Raw genomic sequence first — 19544 nt, 5'->3', positions numbered from 1 at the left:
CAGCCATGCGTTTGAATGGCTTCCTTGGTCATATTGGCGATATGAGGGCGGGCGTTGTCGTGCAGCAGAAGAAGACCGATTAGGTCTTTTCCCTTGAATAGCCGTGTTGAGTCGTTCCATCTGTAGAACATAGAGTTCCGCGTTGACCGTTTGGTTCCGTTCAAGCAATTCGTAATGGATAATCCTTTCCCAGTCCCACCATACGTACAACACCGTTTTACGCGGATGAAGATCTTATTTCCCGTGCGGTAACGCTTGTTTATCAGGGTTAAGCCATTCCTTACGCTGCTTCTTATTGATGTACAGACATCATTTTTCGTTGCCAGTAACGATTCGGACACGAAATCGTTGCTTGTGTCCATGAGTTGAGCGGTGACGAGCAAGCAAACCAGCGGAGATTGTGGCTCGTTGATTTTTGTTGTTGTCACTTAAAGCATGCGGAACCCATGCTCCATACTTCTGAACCTTCCCCATCGAGTGAAGAAGCTTCTCTATAGCAGTGTGGGAGCATTCCATTTTCTCTGCCAGTTTCCTTGTCGTTTGACGAGAATTTTCGTGCTAAAGTTGGTTTAATCGCTCTTCATCGAACTCAATTGGACGGCCAGAACGAATTGTGTCTTTGAGGTCAAAATTTCCATTTTTGAACTTGGCATACCAATTACGCGTGGGTCTTTCAGCTATGGCACCTTCTCCATACACAGCATAAATATCGCGAGCAGCTTTTGCGGGCTTAGAACCTTGATTAAAAGCAAAAAGGTGTGAAAAATGCCCGTTTTTCTTAACTTGATATTCCATTTTAATGATCTGAAAATAAACAAAAATTAACTAGAAAAAAAAAACCCAAAGAGATTCCAAAATGATTCAAAAATAGAATTCTGGAAAAAAACGGCGGGAATCTAATTGCCAACTCAATATATATATATATTCTTCTCTATCTGGAGGTCTGGACCGAACCAAACACCTAAGATAGTTATTTTGTCTTCCAAGCTCATAGTAATAGCTGCCACCAGCCAAGCAGGGTCCACCTAAGGTAGTATTTCTCCCACCCTAATCGTGGAAGTCCGTCTTAGTTAGTTAGTTAGTGAGTTATTTTTTTGGCTCAAAAAGCAAAAAAGCAAGGCCATGTAGGGGGACATGGAGTTATGTACAGGGTGGTGTTCATGTAAAGATTTCAGGCCACTTGTGGTCAAGGGAGACTTTGAACCGAGCGGTCGTCGGCATCTTCACCATCTCATCCGGCAGCTTATTCCACGGATCCGCAACCCGGACAGAGAAAGCCTCTCTCCTTCAATTGAGATGAAATCGTCGCAGATAGAGCTTTTTGGAGTGACCCCGCAACCGACGCTCTGGAGCAGGAGTGAAGAACAGCTCCTTCGAGAGGTTACACTTTTCGCTTATGATGTTGTGAGCAAGAATGAGATCACCACGGCGTCGTCGTTTTTCTAGAGAATAAAGGTCGAGCGTCTTCAGCCTTTCTTCATAAGACAAATTCTTGAGACCAAGAACCATGCGGGTAGCCAGCTTCTGGACTCTTTCGAGATGCTGTATGTCTTTGAGGAGATAAAGAGAAGAGGCTTGAATCCCGTACTCCAATATGGGTCTCACCAGCGTGACATAGAGAGGTATGAATATGGCTGCTGTGAGCATTCCGAATGACCGTCGAATCAAGAACAGAACTCCGCGTGCTTTGTTGGCAGCATGGACGCACTGGGTCGAAGGCGAAAAGGAGGAATCCACCAAGATACCTAGGTCCTTTACCTGATCGGTCCTCTCCAGCAGCAGACGACCCGGCTCGAAATCAAGTTGAGTTGCAGGAGGAGAGCCAACAGGCAGATGACAGCACTTTGACACGTTCAGACACAGGTCCCATTCTTTAGACCATCTCCAAATTTGGTGGAGGCATCGACGAAGATCTTCTATATCACCGCGAGGAGCGACCAGTTTGACATCGTCGGCAAATAGAAGGGTGTGTTGCGTGAGGTCGTCGGGCAAGTCATTTATGAAGACTAAGAACCATAAGGGCCCAAGCACTGAACCTTGAGGCACGCCACTGCTCGCACTGGAGACGTCGGACCGCGAACCATTAACTTGGACTTGGAAGGAGCGATCTGAGAGGAAGGCACCAACCTATCGTACAATATCCGGATGGAAACTATATGCTTGAAGCTTGACAAGTAATAGGCGGTGGTTTACCGAGTCAAAAGCTTTGGCAAAGTCCAATAAAACGATGTCAACAGCATCACTATCATCGAGGATGCGCGTCACCAATTCTTCCATTACCAGTAAGTTGGTCAAGCATGATCTCTTCGGCACGAAGCCGTGTTGGGAATCAGAGATAGAGGCTGTGTTTTGGAGGTGGAGCATCATACTTTTCTTAAGGATGGTTTCGAACATCTTGCTGATTATTGATGTAAGGGAAACCGGTCGGTAGTTAAGCGGGTCTTCGCGGCTCCCTTTCTTGAAAATTGGGCAGATTATCGCTGTTCTCCAGTCCGCAGGTATAACACCCGTCGCCAATGACATATTTAATAGACGTGTTAAGGGCTCGCAGATGACCGGAGCCAACGCTTTGATAACCCATGGGTGTATGCCGTCAGGGTCCCGTGACCCTTGACATCGAGGCCTTGAATAACACGTTCGACTTCGTCCCGCGTGATGATCAATCGAAGCATTGGAGGTACCGATCTATCAAATGGAGGGGATTCACAACCATCATCTTGTTTGAAAATAGCTGAAAAAGCCTCGGCAAATAATTGACTCTGTTGATAAGGGTCCTCAATCGATACGGCCGGTTGAGTCTACCAACGTTGCAATTTGGTTGTTCAAGCGGGAATTCCGTTGGACATGGGCAAAGAAGGTTTTTGGATTGCTACTGGCGTTTGCCGCGATTCTGTATTCATATCTGAAGCGTTCTTCCTTTTCAATTTTCACGGTTCGGTCTCGTTGAGTTTTGTACACCTCAAAAGCTGCAGTCGAATCCAGATTTTTGAATTCAGCCCAAGCAATATCTCTGAGTCGAAGTTCTCGTTTAACCTTCTTCGTCACCCAGGGCTTGTGTTTCTTCTTCTTGGAAAGCCCAACGGGAACTGCTTGGTCAGTCAACCAGATTACATATGCTTTGAGGGACGACCATAGTTCGTCAACTAAGGACAACGTCATCAGGGATCGCCAGTCCAGAAGCGCGGAGGCCTCGGTTAGAATTTCAAGATTAATTGCAGAGAAGACTCTACGTGGCAGCGAAGTAGTCGTGGGCGTAGAAAAAGTTATGTGCATGACGAACTTCAAGACCGCATGATCACTCTTGGCAAGAGGGGCGCACACAGATACGTCTGACACTGATCTTGGATAGCGGGGGAATACCAGATCCAGCATAGATGGCTGCTGTCCAGACCGATGCCTTGTCGGATATTCAACATGTTGCGATAGAAAACAATCTTCAGCCACGTCAAGAAGGGCCTGGCCAAACCGGAAAGATGATGTACAAATTGATGCGGGCCAATCGATCGTGGGAGCGTTGAAGTCTCCTAATATCAAACAGTCATGAGAAGCTGAAACGAATCTTATCGCTTCGAGTAAATGAGCATCGTCCTGGGGGTCGGCAAGAGGCGGCCTGTAGACAGCTAACACGGGCAGGCAAAACCCGGATAGGCTCAGCTTGCAATAGACGGCGTCGAATTTTGTTGTAGGTTGAGCATTAGTGGGTAGAATACCGCTGGACGGTTTGAGATCAGATTTAACATACACAGCAACACCTCCACTCGCCTTTTTTCTCTGTCACATCTGAAGAGGGCGTAGGCCAGTAGGTGGATTTCCGAATCCTTTACTGCTGGAGTCAGTCAAGTCTCGGTGATAGCTATCACATCAGGGGAATCACGCATGGCCAGTGTAAATAGTTCGCTGAACTTTGGAAATAAGGAGCGCGAGTTGGTATAGACAATGCTGAGCAGTGAAGTTTGAGGGGTGGGAATTGGGGAACAAGCAGAATAAAGGGTATCAGAGATAGCATCGTTGACGGGGGTATCTACTTTACTTCGATTCGCCCTCGATTCACTTTCCCTGTCAGCACTACAGCATGCGACCAGAGGTAGGACTTGATTATTTATCCATCTTGGATGCGTAAACCCTTCTCTCCCATCTGTTTTCTCATCTTCAGTTCGGATATTAGATTTCTCCGGCGAATTCTCTCTCTTCCAAAATATGTGGACAAGAGCACCACCTCTGGTGTTTTCAGAGGTTCTGTTGATGCTTGCAGGGCATCCTCTTCCGTTTTAAATCAGACTTTGACCATGGCATATTTTGACCCCCATGTGAGGTATGCCACGTCGTTCCATATAAGTCGTAGACATAGTTCCACGGCTTCCTTGCTCACCGAGCCCAGTTTTCGTTCTCATTACAAACATTTTATAAATGACTGTACAGTGTTGCGACTTGTGTGTTGTCTTGCTGGGAGGGGTAACTTTTGTTACGTTCCCGTCACTTTTCAACATTCCTTTGCACTTCATCAGTTCTTCCTGGTCATACTTTAAACTCTTGCGGGCAACACCAGTGGCTGCGGCAAAGTTGTTTTTTTTCCTCGCCCATTGGCATATTTAATAAAAACTGCTTTCTCAGTTTCTTTTTTTCCATTGTTGGTCGAAGCTTTCTTCGTACCTCGACTTGTAGTTGGTTCCATGGTAGACTTGTCTTTAACGGGAAACTTGTCCATTTTCATAAACACCCCGCAAAAATTATAATAAAAATAATATTTTTCCCCTTCAAACAATGGGGAAAACATTAAAATCTTCTGTAAACAGAAAACAAAGCGTTTGAAAAACACTACAACAACAGTTCAACAACACAAATTTTAACAAAAATAGTACACAATAAGCACTAACTGACACAAAGTCGACAAACCAACACAAAAGCGAGGGAAGCGAATGGTAAATTCTTTATTGCATACCTGAAGTACATATAGAGGGGACAAGACAAATGAGGGAAGGGGGTAATACAACGAATGATCAAACATAAATATGACAGTTTAAAATTTAGAAATAAATCGGATGATGGACATTACAATGATAATACAATGGAGTGGGGGATAGGTTCTGCTTCGACCCCCCACAAGTCCCATACTACCACTCAAACCTTTTGTTATCCTTATGAATACACTTAAGTAGAATCATTCATTCTTAGCCATGTGTATGACAGCCTTCCATCTTTTCCCATATATATCAGGAAACAGGCATTACCTCTCCAGCCTTATCTTCCTTTTTGGACGGAAAACAAAGAAATTCACCAGTGCAAGGCTGTAGGTAGAGATGCCTGTTGCAACTCCTTTCATACGAGTCCTCCATACAACCTCTTTCACTACAGAAACCACAGCGAGAAAACAAGCATTACCTTTGTAGTGTACACTCGAGTGAAATTCCTCTCTCCTTTATTATATAGACATACATCCAAACGTAGCAGATAACAGCTAACCTTTGGCCGCTATTTGGACTCCATTGTATCCACCACTCTGATTGGTTGCTATTGGTGCAATTTGTCTTTTACTCTAGCGCCCCAATGTGCAACCTAACCAATTGCAGCCTCCAACTAAATCACATGGGACAGTCTATTCTCAACCCCAGTTTTAGCCTACTGTTATCTATAAAAACTCAACTTCTCTTCATCTTGAGGTCTTTGGTTCCAGACCTTCTAAGGTCTAGCCACGGACCACACGACACAGCCAGTTCCAGCGACAACACCAGATAACACCTGTCCAACACCATTACAGTAACCTCCATCTTCGTCACCACCATCATATCTCTCACCAACATCGTCAACAACATCTCTACGTACACGGCACCAGGTTCTAAAATAGCTCTGTCCATGAACTACTCCACCATGGTTAACAGCAAACATACAACCCACACAGATGCATGTAAATATATCAATAAATCTTTTATAAGCTTTCTATGCTGTTGTATCTCTGTCTTTTCCAACTGGCATATTATATGTATTATTTCAGCCTTATGATATGAGTCGTTAAAAGATGGCTACACTACACATCAACTTGCCCATCGTTAATTGGACCACTATCAATAATTGGTAACCCGACATGGAACACGCACCATGGAACACTATCTATAATTGTGATCTGACACGGAACAAGCACCATGGACCACTATCTATAATTGGTGACCCGGCATGGAACACTCACCATGGATCACTATCTATAATTGGTGACTTGACACGGAACATGCACCACGGACCCTTATCTATAATTGGTGACCTGACATGGAACAAGCACCATGAACCACTATCTATAATTGGTGACCTGACACGGAACATGCACCACGGACCCTTATTTATAATTGGTGACCTGACACGGAACATGTACCACGGACCACTATCTATAATTGGTGACCTGACATGGAACATGCACCATGGACCACTATCTATAATTGGTGACCTGACATGGAACACTCACCACGGACCACTATCTATAATTGGTAACCTGACATGGAACACTCACCACGGACCACTATCTATAATTGGTAACCTGACATGGAACACTCACCACGGACCACTATCTATAATTGGTAACCTGACATGGAACACTCACCACGGACCACTATCTATAATTGGTGACCCAACACGGAACATGCACCACGTACCACTATCTATAATTCTTGATGTGGCGTAATACACGCATCATGGACCACTATCTATAATTGGTAACCTAACATGGAACACGCACCATGGACCAATATCTATTATTGGTAACCCAAGGTGGAACACGCACCATGGACCACTATCCATAATTGGTGATGCGACATGGGTAGAGCACCATGGACCACTATCTATAATTGGTGACTCAACACGGAACAAGCACCATGCAAGGTAACCAGCAATTGAAGTTGAAGCTGCGGACAAAGATCACTGAAGGATACCGACAGAAGTGACCGAGAGAAGTGGGGAGGTGACAAAAAATGCTGAACTGGGAATAAGAAGGCATCAAAAATTTTACATACTGGAAATGTAAATGCAACTCTGTGTAAGAATGAAGTAATATCTCGTGAAACATGAAGAAAACTGTCAAAAAGTTGTCAAATTGACATAGTTGCCTAGTTTTACGCGTGAAAAACGGCAAAGGCCTCAGCCGCAAGGAAGTCATTCGTTATAGGCTCCGCATGTCCTTGACCAAATAGAATATTTGATCGATGAAAAATTCATAGCTTTTCACATGTGATAGAGATGATAATGTAGAGGTAATCATGAAGTTGAACGTCGCCAATCACATGAGCCAATGGCTTTTGAAATGAAGACTGTTGATCTTATAGCTTGGGTGTCACCAATTTGTAAATGACTGTGTGATGCGAGATAATGAGAGTTGATTTTGGACAACACTCAGTCATTACAATATATGTAAGATTAACTGCGACATGTGTGCATGGAGATAAGAGAGATGAATTTAGAAAGAAGTTTGGTCATCGAAGTAAAATGAAAACTGGAACTGAACTACGGAAAGGAATGTGTCTCTAAGCTGGGTCACAAATACAGATGGTGGTCGTGGTGCGTGTTCCACGTCAGGCCACCAATTATAGATATTGGTACATGCTCCTTGTTCTGTGTTGTGTCACCAATTATAGATATACCTATATCTTCTTTGTTCAAAGAGAAAGGATAAATAATCCTTAAAATTGACTTGGAAGATAGTTGTACTCTTCCTAGACGTGACCACAACTGTTCAGCGTAAACCCACATTTCTGAAACTTTCGAGCACTGCACAATGGCATGCAAAACAGTTTTCCTGTCCTGCTCACATTTTGGGCACATGGACGAACAGGAAGTACCATGCCTTTCGAGTTTATTGCGAACTGGTAAGCCTCCTCGGTAACATTGCTAAGCCAGAGATTTTTGGAAATCATCCAAAGGTCTTGGCACGAATGTCCTTCGGAACAGGCTGGCAAGTTGACTACTATTAAAGCCCAGTGTCTTCCCCAGGTCATTATCACCCTTGGCCTCTACCAACCCTCTATAGAATGGTGAGGTGGAATCCCTGCTGCTGGCATTACCCGTGTGGGAAAGAAGTGAGAGTGCCTGACGGTACCCCGATTGCCAAGCTCCCAACTTCGGACTACGCCTGATCCACAGTACTAGTTCACTAAAACTAGTAAACCTAGGAAGTAACGATTTGACGAATGGAGACCACACCTGTTCACCATCCAGGTAGAGCCACAGATGCCTCAGCCTCAGTGCATGCCTGTGCATCAACAGCCAAGGCATCCCTAGCCCACCGTTTAGTGGCTAATGGCAGGAGACATTACAAGAGGACTGCTATTCTTCCACAAGAAGTGAAAGAGCAGACATTCCAACATGCTTATCCATGAATCAGGGCAAGGCATGACGATTAGACAATAGGTAATCACAGATGCAATCAACACATTTGCGACCTCCGCCTTCCCTTACAGCGATAGCCACCGCTCAGACCAGGTCTGAGTTAGGTAGGCCACCCTGCTCATCACCTTGCTCCAATTTTTTTTCTATCTGGAGATCTGGAATGAACCAAACCCCCAGCATTTTAGCTGGACCTTCAGTCCAACGCCCGGTAACGTTGTTGGGTGGTATCGACTTGCCTCTTCAGGTGCCGAGTTGCAAGCTGACTGACTTATCATGGTTAATTTTTGCTCCTGCCATTTCCTCGTAATCCTTAATGGCCTCGCCTACCCTCTGTAGGTGTTGCATCTTGGACATGATGATGGTGAAGTCGTCCGCATATGCCATAATTGACCTTCTACAACCTAGATTACGTGGGACGTCCCTCATTCCCTTCAACTTCCGCAATAAAGACTCCATAACCAACACATACAGAAGTGGGGGAGAGAGGACATCCTTGATGTATTGAGCACTTGATGCAGAATGGTTTCGAGAAGAAACCGTTCACCCACATGGTCGAATTGATGTTGCTATATAAAGCAATGATCCACCCACAGAAGGCCAGGCCAAATCATACTGACACCAGATACTGATGGTCAATCCTATCAAAAGCTTTAGATTGGTCTAAAAGGACCAAAGCCCCACCCTTGCCAAGAATCTTATTAACCCTCTCTAAGGTATGGCATATAAGGTGGAGATTGTCCTGTATGGATCTGCTGGGAATGGCACCTATTTGTGCCTCCTCGACAAGTCCATCCACGACACATGCCAACCTTTTTGCTAATACCTTGGCCAAAATCTTCAACTCAGCATTAAGAAGAGTGATGGGCAGGAAATTATCTACAAAATCCCTCTTGGTTGGGCCCTTTCTAAGCAGTGTCACCACCCCTTGGCTCACAGATTTGGCAATAAACCCATTCTGCTGCCTGTTGGTGAAGACACATGCCAGTATTAGCCCAAACAAGTCTGCCATAGTGTAATATAGCTCGTAGGGGAGACCATCTAGCCCCGGTGACTTGTCCCCTACGCAGTCCAACAAAGCCTCCTCCACCTCCAGAGCTATGATCAGCTCTTCACGGCATTCCACTTCCCGCCCCCCAAAAATGCGGCAAACCTAAGTAAGTCCATGAGGTCCCTCCTACACTCCGATTCACCACCCCTCCTGAATAGCTGGGTGAAATGCTCTTGAAAGACCTTACACATGTCCTCGAGTTCGTTTGCCAAGTTCCCTTGTTGATCTGTCATAGACCTTATTGTGACATTGTTTCCACATTGAGCCCCTAACACATATGCCCATCCAGCAGCTTTGATTCCCTCTCAACCCATTGCACATTGCTTTACCCTAACTAAACTTGTGTTTAGCCTTGCAGTGTTGGTTGAGAGCCAATCTCGCAACTAAAACTTGGGATGCAGAGCCAGACCTCAATGCCTCTTCTAGAGCCTTAACAAAAGCTCTTTCTATTCTATTTTTCTTAGCCAATAAATCTTTGCTATATCTAATTGACTCAAACTTTATGGCTCTTTTGAGGGCACACCACCATTTCTTGTTAATAATGGTTAATACCCTCATCACTAACTGCCTAATCCAGCTCCTGTACTCCTCATAAGCCAAAATAGAATTATTAAGTTTCCAGTAGCTGAGTTCCTGTCTACATAACCTATCCAAGTCAAGCCTATAGGTTACAAATTTGTGATCACTGTAGGTAGAATTGTGGACTCTTAACTAGGTTTTTATCTTTCCACCTAATTATAATCCTGTCTATATAAGATATAGAAGACCCATCACTATTACTCCATGTCCACAATGGAGCATCCAGGAAATCTAATATATACCAATCTGCCAGCTGAAACTGACCTCGCAGATTTTTGAGGCATAGGTTTCCCCTCTTGAATGTGAGCCAACACAATCTACTCGTGTGTCACAAATTGTGTTAAAGTCACCTAACATCACTACAGTGTGTGACATACCTAGAAAATTCTCTAGGCTTCTATTAAAAGTCACACTGTCCAGCTCTGGAGGGAGCATAGACAGCTACCAGCCTGAAGGACTTATCACTGGGTCAATAAAAATTGATTCTGTCTCTAAATCCAGGTTTTTCCTGAGCAGAACAGCAGCACCCCTCCCTCCTCCAGGTAGGCATGGAAAAATAAATTTCTCATAGCTGTTTAGGAGGGGGGAGAAGTTCCTCTGACCACTAAGTTTGGATTCTATTGCAACTACTATATCCATACTATGCGACCTGAGGTAATTAAGGAAATGACCTTGTTTCCAATGTGACCCCAGGCCATGCACATTTATGCACCCTACATTGAGTGCATCCATAAAAATGTTTACTTACTTCATGGTGGAGATGGTATGGTAAAACCATCTTTGTCCACTTCTTTTGGGGCTTGCAAGGTATTATTAACAAGACCCTCATAGATTAATGGAGAAAAATCCATCCTAAGAGGGCCTATGTCTTTTTTAAACTGACTTTGCAGCATATTATAGTGTTGTATATCAATTTTGTAAATAGCAATGTTTTCTGGTATTTTTTCTCCATACTTTTCCCTCATCTCCGCTGTTAGAGTTTCTTTTAGTTTATGTAATAGTATCTTGTTATCAGTGTTTACTGCTGTTAAATTCATTTCCAGTTGGGTGGGGATATAGCTTGGGTTGGAGAGTTTGGATTACTTGTGTGTTTTGTTGGTTTTTTTTTGTTTTGGCTGTGGGGCTAGTAGGGTTGGGTTGGGCTATCAATTTTCTTTTTTTCTTTTCTAGAAGGTTTTACTTTCCATTCCTCCCCCTGGCTCTCCTCTGTTTCTGCTTTCTCTGTTGGTGTCTTGGGAGGTGGGGGCACCATCGATTTCTTGGGGGAATGCTGGCACTCAGATCTAATGTGGCCTTTTTGGCCACACATGTAGTGTCAAGGCTTACTCCCTTTGACCATAACCCAAAGCTTGGTCTCTCTGACATGTATTGAGTGTGGGAAGTAAACAGAGTTGGAGGTGAGGTGAGAAGCAAATGGAAATATATTTTTCAGTGTGAATATTGCTTACAGAGCAATTAGGCTTATGAGTGTCAGACAGGAAAATTTTAATAAAAAAATGGGATGAAAAGCAGTTGTTATAAGTTGGAAAGCAGGAGAACTAAGACACTGAGTGATGTAACAAGGCATCTTTGGCTTGTTTTGTTGATCATATTACAGTCAGGGTAAAAGGGTCCTAGTTAGAAGTGGCGAAGAGCAGTCTCTTTCAAGTGTTGTAACTGAAGTAAACAACTGGGAGTTTTGAGGTTAAAGACTTTGGTTGTGTGAGGGACAGAACTGGACATGACAAGGAAGATGGTTTTGATCAACCACTTGTGAATAAAGATTAAAACACTTTTATTGCTAGGGACATTAAGTACCTAGTACTTTGGATAGGTACCAATAATCTGGTGAAGCAACTAGATTTAAGCCATTCTCTAAACCTATTTTATGGTCCAAGTAGTGACTACTTGTCTGAGCTGTTTGCTTCATAACACACACACATTTTTAGTAAGAATGGCCACAAATGCAGTTTTTATTACTTGGGACTCTTCAAGGAAATTCAAGCATTTTGAAAGTAATCTCGCTTAGGATGGGAAACAGGCTGAGATTTAGTAACCATGTGTGCAGGTGTGATAGTCATAGTATTGCATTGTTGTAAGTGAAATTTGATAAATGGAAACTGCAAGGAAGCCTATCTGACATATCTCCTGTTCTAAGGAGCTAGATTTAATGAGCTGCCTTGTTTAACATTACATCCAACTCCACTCTCATCTTTGGGAACCTTGAGTAGTATCTACAATATTGTAAGCATTTCAACTGGTTCTCTAGTTTGTAGGTAACTTCCCACCCCCAGTCTAGAGGTCCTAGAAATGGTCATGGATGTTACAACCTTTCTTTTGATAAAATCATTTAAACGATAATTTTAAAAATGGGGTGTGAGTGCAACAGATGATGTCATTAATAGCAAATAGTCATGAGGAAGTGAAGGCAATTAAGACATTCCAATGGTCAGACATAGGAAAATGTTTATCTTGGACAGTCAGGAAGTGTGCTATTCATATTATTTCAAAAACAAATTATGGATGATGCTTATTCTAGAATAATTAATTCAGCTGTGAACTGGTGAAATATAAAACACAGGTGTGGTTTGTTTACATATCCAAAGCACAACAATTGCTACACACAATTATAGATTGCTAACAATAATAGTCTGACTGATTGGTAAATTGTCATTCATTATTAACACTCAGTACACTGACATGCTATATCGCTCTTGTAAATGCTACTACCACTACTACAATGGTCTCTGCTCTTCTAAACTACAAAACAGAGAACCAACTGATGCAGTACTTTCCTTTTTCAAGCCTACACTACTCATAAAAACAACAGCTGGAATAATAAAAGACACCCCAACAAGTGCACCATTTTATCAACAGCATCAACAAGCCATCTACACACAAACAAAATTCTGACTGGTAAACTACCAGTCAAGTCATTAAGTCTAAGTACCACAAGGATTCATCCTGTAATATACCTTTTATAACCTAAGCTCATCTTGCCTTAACCCCATAAAATACCTACAGCGTATACACATAATACTCACATTCTTCTACAATTCTTCGTGAAAACACAGGCACGTGACCACAATTTCAGATACTTACATTATATGGACATAAATGGAAGACAAGTAAAGCAGTTTAACCCTTTAGTATTTAAACCGGCCACATGCTACTGGCCCTGACTGGCCTTGTGCCGGTGGCACATAAAAAGCACCATCCAATTGTGGACGTTGCCAGCCTCGCCTGGCCCCCGTGCCGGTGGAACGTAAAAAGCACCATCTGATTGTGGCCGTTTGCCAGCCTTGTCTGGCACGTAAAAAGCACCCACTACACTCACGGAGTGGTTGGCGTTAGGAAGGGCATCCAGCCGTAGAAACATTGCCAGATCAGACTGGGCCTGGTGCAGCCTCCTGGCTTCCCAGACCCCAGTTGAACCCAGTTAGGTGCATGCTCTTAGGTGCATGGAAAGCAAACGCTAAATGAAGATGATGATGAGATAATGATAACTGGCCAAAAATTTTCTACCTGCTTTATTATCAAACTGACCAGATCTGGCTTCTCACACTAACCCTACAATATCATTCTAAAAATTACATTACCTCTTTAAAATCTCAATGCTATAACATAATGCATGATTAATACAAAATAATGAGAAATAAATAATCATTTCTGACAGAGTAATGTGAATACTAAAGGGCTAAAGTAAGTTTTAAATTTTGTGCAACAATGATGGGAATGGGTTTTAGGAACTAAAGGTTTGCTAAGGTCTGTGAAGCTGAAGTTGGGAAGCATCAGGTGATATAAGCCACCCACCATCCTCTGATGGCAAAGTAGAGGAATGAAATACTTCTGCATACCCAGTGTTCTCTTTAAGCTGTGTATTTATGCACATACACACAGACACATTCTATAAGTAGGAAAGGAAAAAATTTACAAGCAAGTTTTTGAGATGAAATAGGACCTTTTTATAATTGAAGCAATTTGAGAGGTAGCTATTTGCATGGATGCAAACATTCTTTGCAAAGAAAGACAAAACTTTCACACATTGTAAATTTCTGCACAAATTTCTACATTTTTAGAGATGACATTGCTTGTATTCATCAGTGGTTTTCTTCTTTCAAACTGGCAGGTTTCTTAATACTTTTTTGAACACTTATTTTTTCCTATGTTTAAATCAATAAATTTAAGTCATCATACCCTACTGAAAACATAATGTTGCTTCAAGTTGTTGCTGTTTTATTTAATGCAGCAACCTCACCTTTCAAAAAGGTAAAATAATGCTTCTCTCCTTACCTATTTCCTATCTATTCCTTCTCCCAGTTACAGCCTCTACTCATCCACACGCCTAGTTCCAGTCTGTTCTCACTCATTTCAACTTGGACCCTGAGGTTCCAGCCAGACACCTCATCACATCTTCCTGGCTCACCCCAAATATCACCATGCTCTCCCTTATAATGTTAGTAACTGCATAGCTTTTTTACAGCAGCAAACCTGTTTTGTTCAGGCACCTTCTCTTAGACTGTAACTCCTCATTTTCTAGTGTAAAGCCACCTTCTTTGGGGTTTGTAGACTTCACTTGTGCCAGTGGCGTGAAAACAGCATTCAGCACATACTGTAAAATGGTTGGCATTCTGAAAGGAATCCAGCTATAGAAACCATGACAAAGCTGACACTGGAACAGGATGTAGTCCTTGAACCTATTGGATCCTGTTAAACCTATTTCTTTACTACCCACAAGGGGCTAAACACAGAGGGGACAAACAAACGGATTAAGTCGATTACATCGACCCCAGTGCATAACTGGTACTTAATTTATCGACCCCGAAAGGATGAAAGGCAAAGTTGATCTCGGTGGAATTTGAACTCAGAACGTAACGGCAGATGAAATACGGCTACGCATTTCGCCCTGGCATGCTAACGATTCTGCCAGCTCGCCGCCTTATGGATCCTGTCAAACCATCCAACCTATACCGGTATGGGAGAAGGACGTTAAAAGATAATGAGATGATGACCGGAGAGACTGAGTGCCTTTGGTAGAGTTCACTCTGTTTCAATCATTTGAGTCAAGTGTCTGCTTTGAGGATATTTTCCATATTCTCTCTCCTTTCCACTAACCTCAGAAGCCCTGCAAAAGATCCTGGGCACTATCTTCTCCCTCCACTATAAGATAAGAAAAAAAAAATTTCAGAAATAGAAATAGCATTAGAAAAATCTTTAAATAATTATTAATTTTTAAAATTCATTTTTATTTTTGTGTTTATTGGGAATACTATGGACAACCATTTGATAAATGAATTAAATCCAAGGAGTGAAATTGTAAAAGTTTATTATAATAGTTAATTACATATTAGAATAAAATTGAACAAAAGTTCACAGTTTAAAAACAAGGTGTGAGTGAGATGGGTGGGGTGGGGGAGGTTGAAAACATTTTTTGATATAAACCAATAAATAAATATAGGAAAACAACAGAATGACAGTTTTGATGATAGAATGGCAGGCTTGTATACTATAAACTGGATTTATTAGTAAAAAACAGTTTAAATCTAAAGACACCCCTTCATCTAACAGGACTCCATTAAAAAATGGAACAGAAATATACCAAATATTTTACTGTTTGATTTTCAGGTCAAAGACTTGTTCAGTGTTAACAGGATTTATTAGAAGGTTCACCAACAATATATAGGTGAAGGCTGTACTGGCTTTGGCTTCTCGTCATATATTTCCAGAAAAAGTGCAGCATGAAACTAATGGAGTGTTTGCTGGTCTGTGGTAGAGATCAAACATTATTTAATGCCAAGTGAATTCTTTAGCAAAGATAGACAGGCTTAATTCCGATGTAGATGATTTAAACGTTTTTCCAGATATCAATATAAGCAAAATGGTGATGGTGATGATGATGATAATAAAGGCGATGGTGATGATAACAGTAAAGAAATGTGAGAGAATGATAACAAAGATTTTTAAATGTTGTTGTTTGGTCTCAAGTCAGACATGCTGCATCAAGGACAATGTTATCCATGTTTTACCTTTTCTTATTAAGATGGCCTTGCAGAATTTGAGAGATTTGGTAGCTATTACAGCAGGTTATTCAATAATAACAGAGGTGATGTTGATGATGATAGTAATGCTGAAAGTGAAGATGAGATGATACTTATTAAAGATTATAATGTCCAACAATGTTTTAAGACATAAACAGGTGATGAGGGTACTGGAATCCATAGATTTAACCCAAATTACTAATTACATCAGCAGCCTTCTGGAGGTGTGTGTGTATGTGTGTGTGTGTGTACAAAATCAACTGAAATTAGGAGTAAAAGATTTCAAACTAGAAATAATCAGTGAAGACCAGAAGTAGCCATCTGGAGCGAGTCTACTATTTTAATGATAATAATGAAAATGGTGTCAAAACCTCACAAAATAGATCAGAGTTATTGAGTAATAACATGTTGTGATGTTCATGGTTCTTCTAAGGATATTAATAACATAAGTGTAATATCTACAAACATGCACTAAGAAAAGGCTTTGCAATTGACATACTGGTGATGAGATTGGCCCTTCACTGATCCTTCAATGCCAAGCATGAAGGTTGCATTGTCAAAGCTTAGGTGCATGCTCTAAAGCATGAGGAAAGGAAAGTTGTTTGTTGGGCCTGAATGGCAAGGTGCAATGTGATAAACAAAGCCACAATTTGGTCTTTGATGCATCACAGGAGGCATGTGCTACTTGATTCTAGGAAAATATGTGCAGCTTCCAGTGGCATTTTACTCAAGTGTTAACAGTAGGCCATGGTTCTTGACTAGATATGTGGAGTCCTGAAAAAAGCTGATAACAGCAGGAAGCAATGATGGGCTGCATGATGGAGAAGTTGCCAAAGCTGGATAGTCTGTCCTATGAGCTTTATTGTTATATGCCAGACTTAAGGGCCTCTTGGCGTTTGTCTACTGTAACTGGCAACAGAATGGGAGAATTCCCAATCCTGTGAAAAGAGGTGTAATGGTGCTGCTGAGAAAGAACCAAAACAAGAGGGACTGTCTTAACAATTTCAGGCCCATAACACTGCTAAATGCAGAGTTGAAGATTTTGACAAAGACGTTAACTTACAGGTTGGTGCTTGCCGTTGATACTCTGTCATACCAGACAGAGATATCTCAGACAACCTCCACTTACATGATATATCAGAGAATGTGGGTAAAGAATCTGACATGGGCAGTTACTTTGATCAATTTAAGTCAGTGAAAAACTTTTGACAGGGTCGACCTTCAATATATTGTGGCTGGTTTTGGTCCCATCTTCAGAGGCTGAGGCTGGATCACTACAATGTACACTATTTGTTCATAGGCCAAAGTAAATGGTTACATGCTGGAATTGTTCAGTATCATGCAAACGGTTTGTCAGGGGTGCCCCCTCCTCATCCTTCTGTAGACACTGACTCTAAAGCCACAACTACTGAAGTTGGAGGTTTTGATGGATATCTCGTGAAACCAAGAATGCAGAAGATCTATGTTTGCATATATAGACAATGTTACTGAAATGGAGCTGGACACCAAACACATTGAAGTGATTGGCACTACTCTAAAGAAAAAGTGACAGGGGCAAAAATTAACCAGAAGTCACTGGGCTTGCAGTTTAGTAGCTGGAGAGGCAGGTTTGCCCTGTTTAATTGTGATGTTGGGCGTTAAACTGGTTAAATTGCTTGGTGTTTAGCTTGGTTCAGACTTCCAGGTGAACAAGAATTGGGAAGAGGTGATGAGAAGAGTGCTTAGTCTCATCTAGAAATAGAATGAAAGGAAACTATCCTGAAGAGTCAGGCAGAGGTTGCATCTGGCATCTACTACAGCCTGACTGTGCTGTAGTAGCTTGCAGTAGCTTCATAGCTGACCAGAATGGAGCATTTGTTTTCTTGCTTTTTGTGACGAGGGATATATTAAGCTGGTCAAATGGTCCAATTGCTGCCAGTACCTGCTGTGTGGAAGACTGGGCACAGACATGTTGAGGCTGAATCATCTGCAGCTTTTCTTCATCGGTAAGCAAGTGTGGTCACCATTTGTTAGACAGGCTTTTCCACAGCTTGTCTCTTTGACAGAGATGCAGTCCTGTATCAAGCATAGACTGAAAGAGAGTGCCTGGCACCTTGAATATTGTCAGGTGCTCACAGCCTTCTGCCAGTCAGGCAGTGCATTCAGTGGATGTTCCACCATGGTTTTTTTTTATAGAAGATTAGTGGTAGGCAATAGTGACAATGTTTTGGGGAAAACTTTTGGTGTTGATGAAAATCTCTGGCCTGGCAGTGCTATAGAGAAGGGTTTAGAATAAACTCTACAGGTATGGTAGTACCATCAACAGTGTTGTGCTTGATGCATGCGGAGCAATGAAACTGTCCTGCACATATTCATATAGTGCTTGGCCATTGCTGACTTACTCTTTACTTGTTTCAGTCATTTGAATGTGGCCATGCTGGAGTACCGCCTTTAGTCAAGCAAATCGACCCCAGGACTTATTCTTTGTAAGCCTAGTACTTATTCTATCGGTCTCTTTTTGCCGAACCGCTAAGTTACGGGGACGTAAACACACCAGCATCGGTTGTCAAGCGATGTTGGGGGGACAAACACAGACATACAAACACACACACATATATACATATATATACGACGGGCTTCTTTCAGTTTCTGTCAACCAAATCCACTCACAAGGCTTTGGTCAGCTCGAGGCTGTAGTAGAAGACACTTGCCCAAGGTGCCATGCAGTGGGACTGAATCTGGAACCATGTGGTTGGTAAGCAAGCTACTTACCACACAGCCACTTCTGTGACTTGTGAAGTTATGTCGAACAGCTATCACATATAAGATGGATCTGGCTATCAGCTGACTCCATCATAAATATTGCCCTGCTTTCTTCCTTCAGTTGAGGAGATCAGGCAGTTTTACTCTGTCTGGTAGTTATGGTGAAAGAGGTTATATGATACATGAGATTGAAAGGGCTGAAGACAGACACTTTTCTCTTTGGCCAAAACCACACTAGCTTTTTAAAATTCCATTTGAGAACGAAGGTGAGTGTTGAAAGAGATTTACTGCCACCTAGTAAATTTTTTGCAAGGAGTGAGATGTGGTGAGGTGAATGTAGTGGGGATGGCCCTACTTTAAGCTGATGCCTGTCAGCTGAGGAGAATGGAGGAGAGAGGAGCAATTGCCATAGTACTTCTGGTGAGTAGGGTGGCTTAGGATCTGTGCAGTTCCTTGATTTCCACAGAGTGGAATTTCGCTCCCTATAAGGGATTTTGTTCATTAAAATTTTTTTAAAATTGTTATCATTTTATTGCTTACATGTTTCTATGTAACTCTCCACTGTCCTTTGTAGTGTCCTAAATATTTCTGTGGCCTGGACAGCCAATAAAAAATGGATTAATATTATTATTTTTGAGTGAGAGAGCAGTGCATGCCCTCAAAGTGACACTGGGATACAGACATACAAAGCCCAATATACCCATCATGGCTACCTGTCTGATAAGGGTACACTAGGTGCGACATGGTGATCTCATATCAAGATAAATAGCACATGACCTTGCAGGTGGGGCCCA

The 19544-nt window shown here is 42.2% G+C and overlaps 1 protein-coding gene across 4 annotated transcripts in view; it reads right to left on the bottom strand.

The window, feature by feature from the left end:
* Nucleotides 1-19544, bottom strand: part of LOC115209451 (zinc finger protein 2 homolog) — a 42648-nt gene that overhangs the window by 916 nt on the left and 22188 nt on the right. For all 4 annotated transcript variants that reach the window (XM_036500971.1, XM_036500972.1, XM_036500967.1 and 1 more), the window contains exon 4: nucleotides 15053-15130. In XM_036500971.1, the coding sequence (XP_036356864.1) occupies nucleotides 15053-15130 (78 nt within the window). Of the gene's footprint in view, nucleotides 1-15052; nucleotides 15131-19544 lie in introns of those variants that run through there.

This window comes from Octopus sinensis, linkage group LG3 (assembly GCF_006345805.1).
Source record: "Octopus sinensis linkage group LG3, ASM634580v1, whole genome shotgun sequence".
Taxonomy (NCBI): domain Eukaryota; kingdom Metazoa; phylum Mollusca; class Cephalopoda; order Octopoda; family Octopodidae; genus Octopus; species Octopus sinensis.
This window is presented reverse-complemented; position numbering and strand designations above follow the sequence as displayed.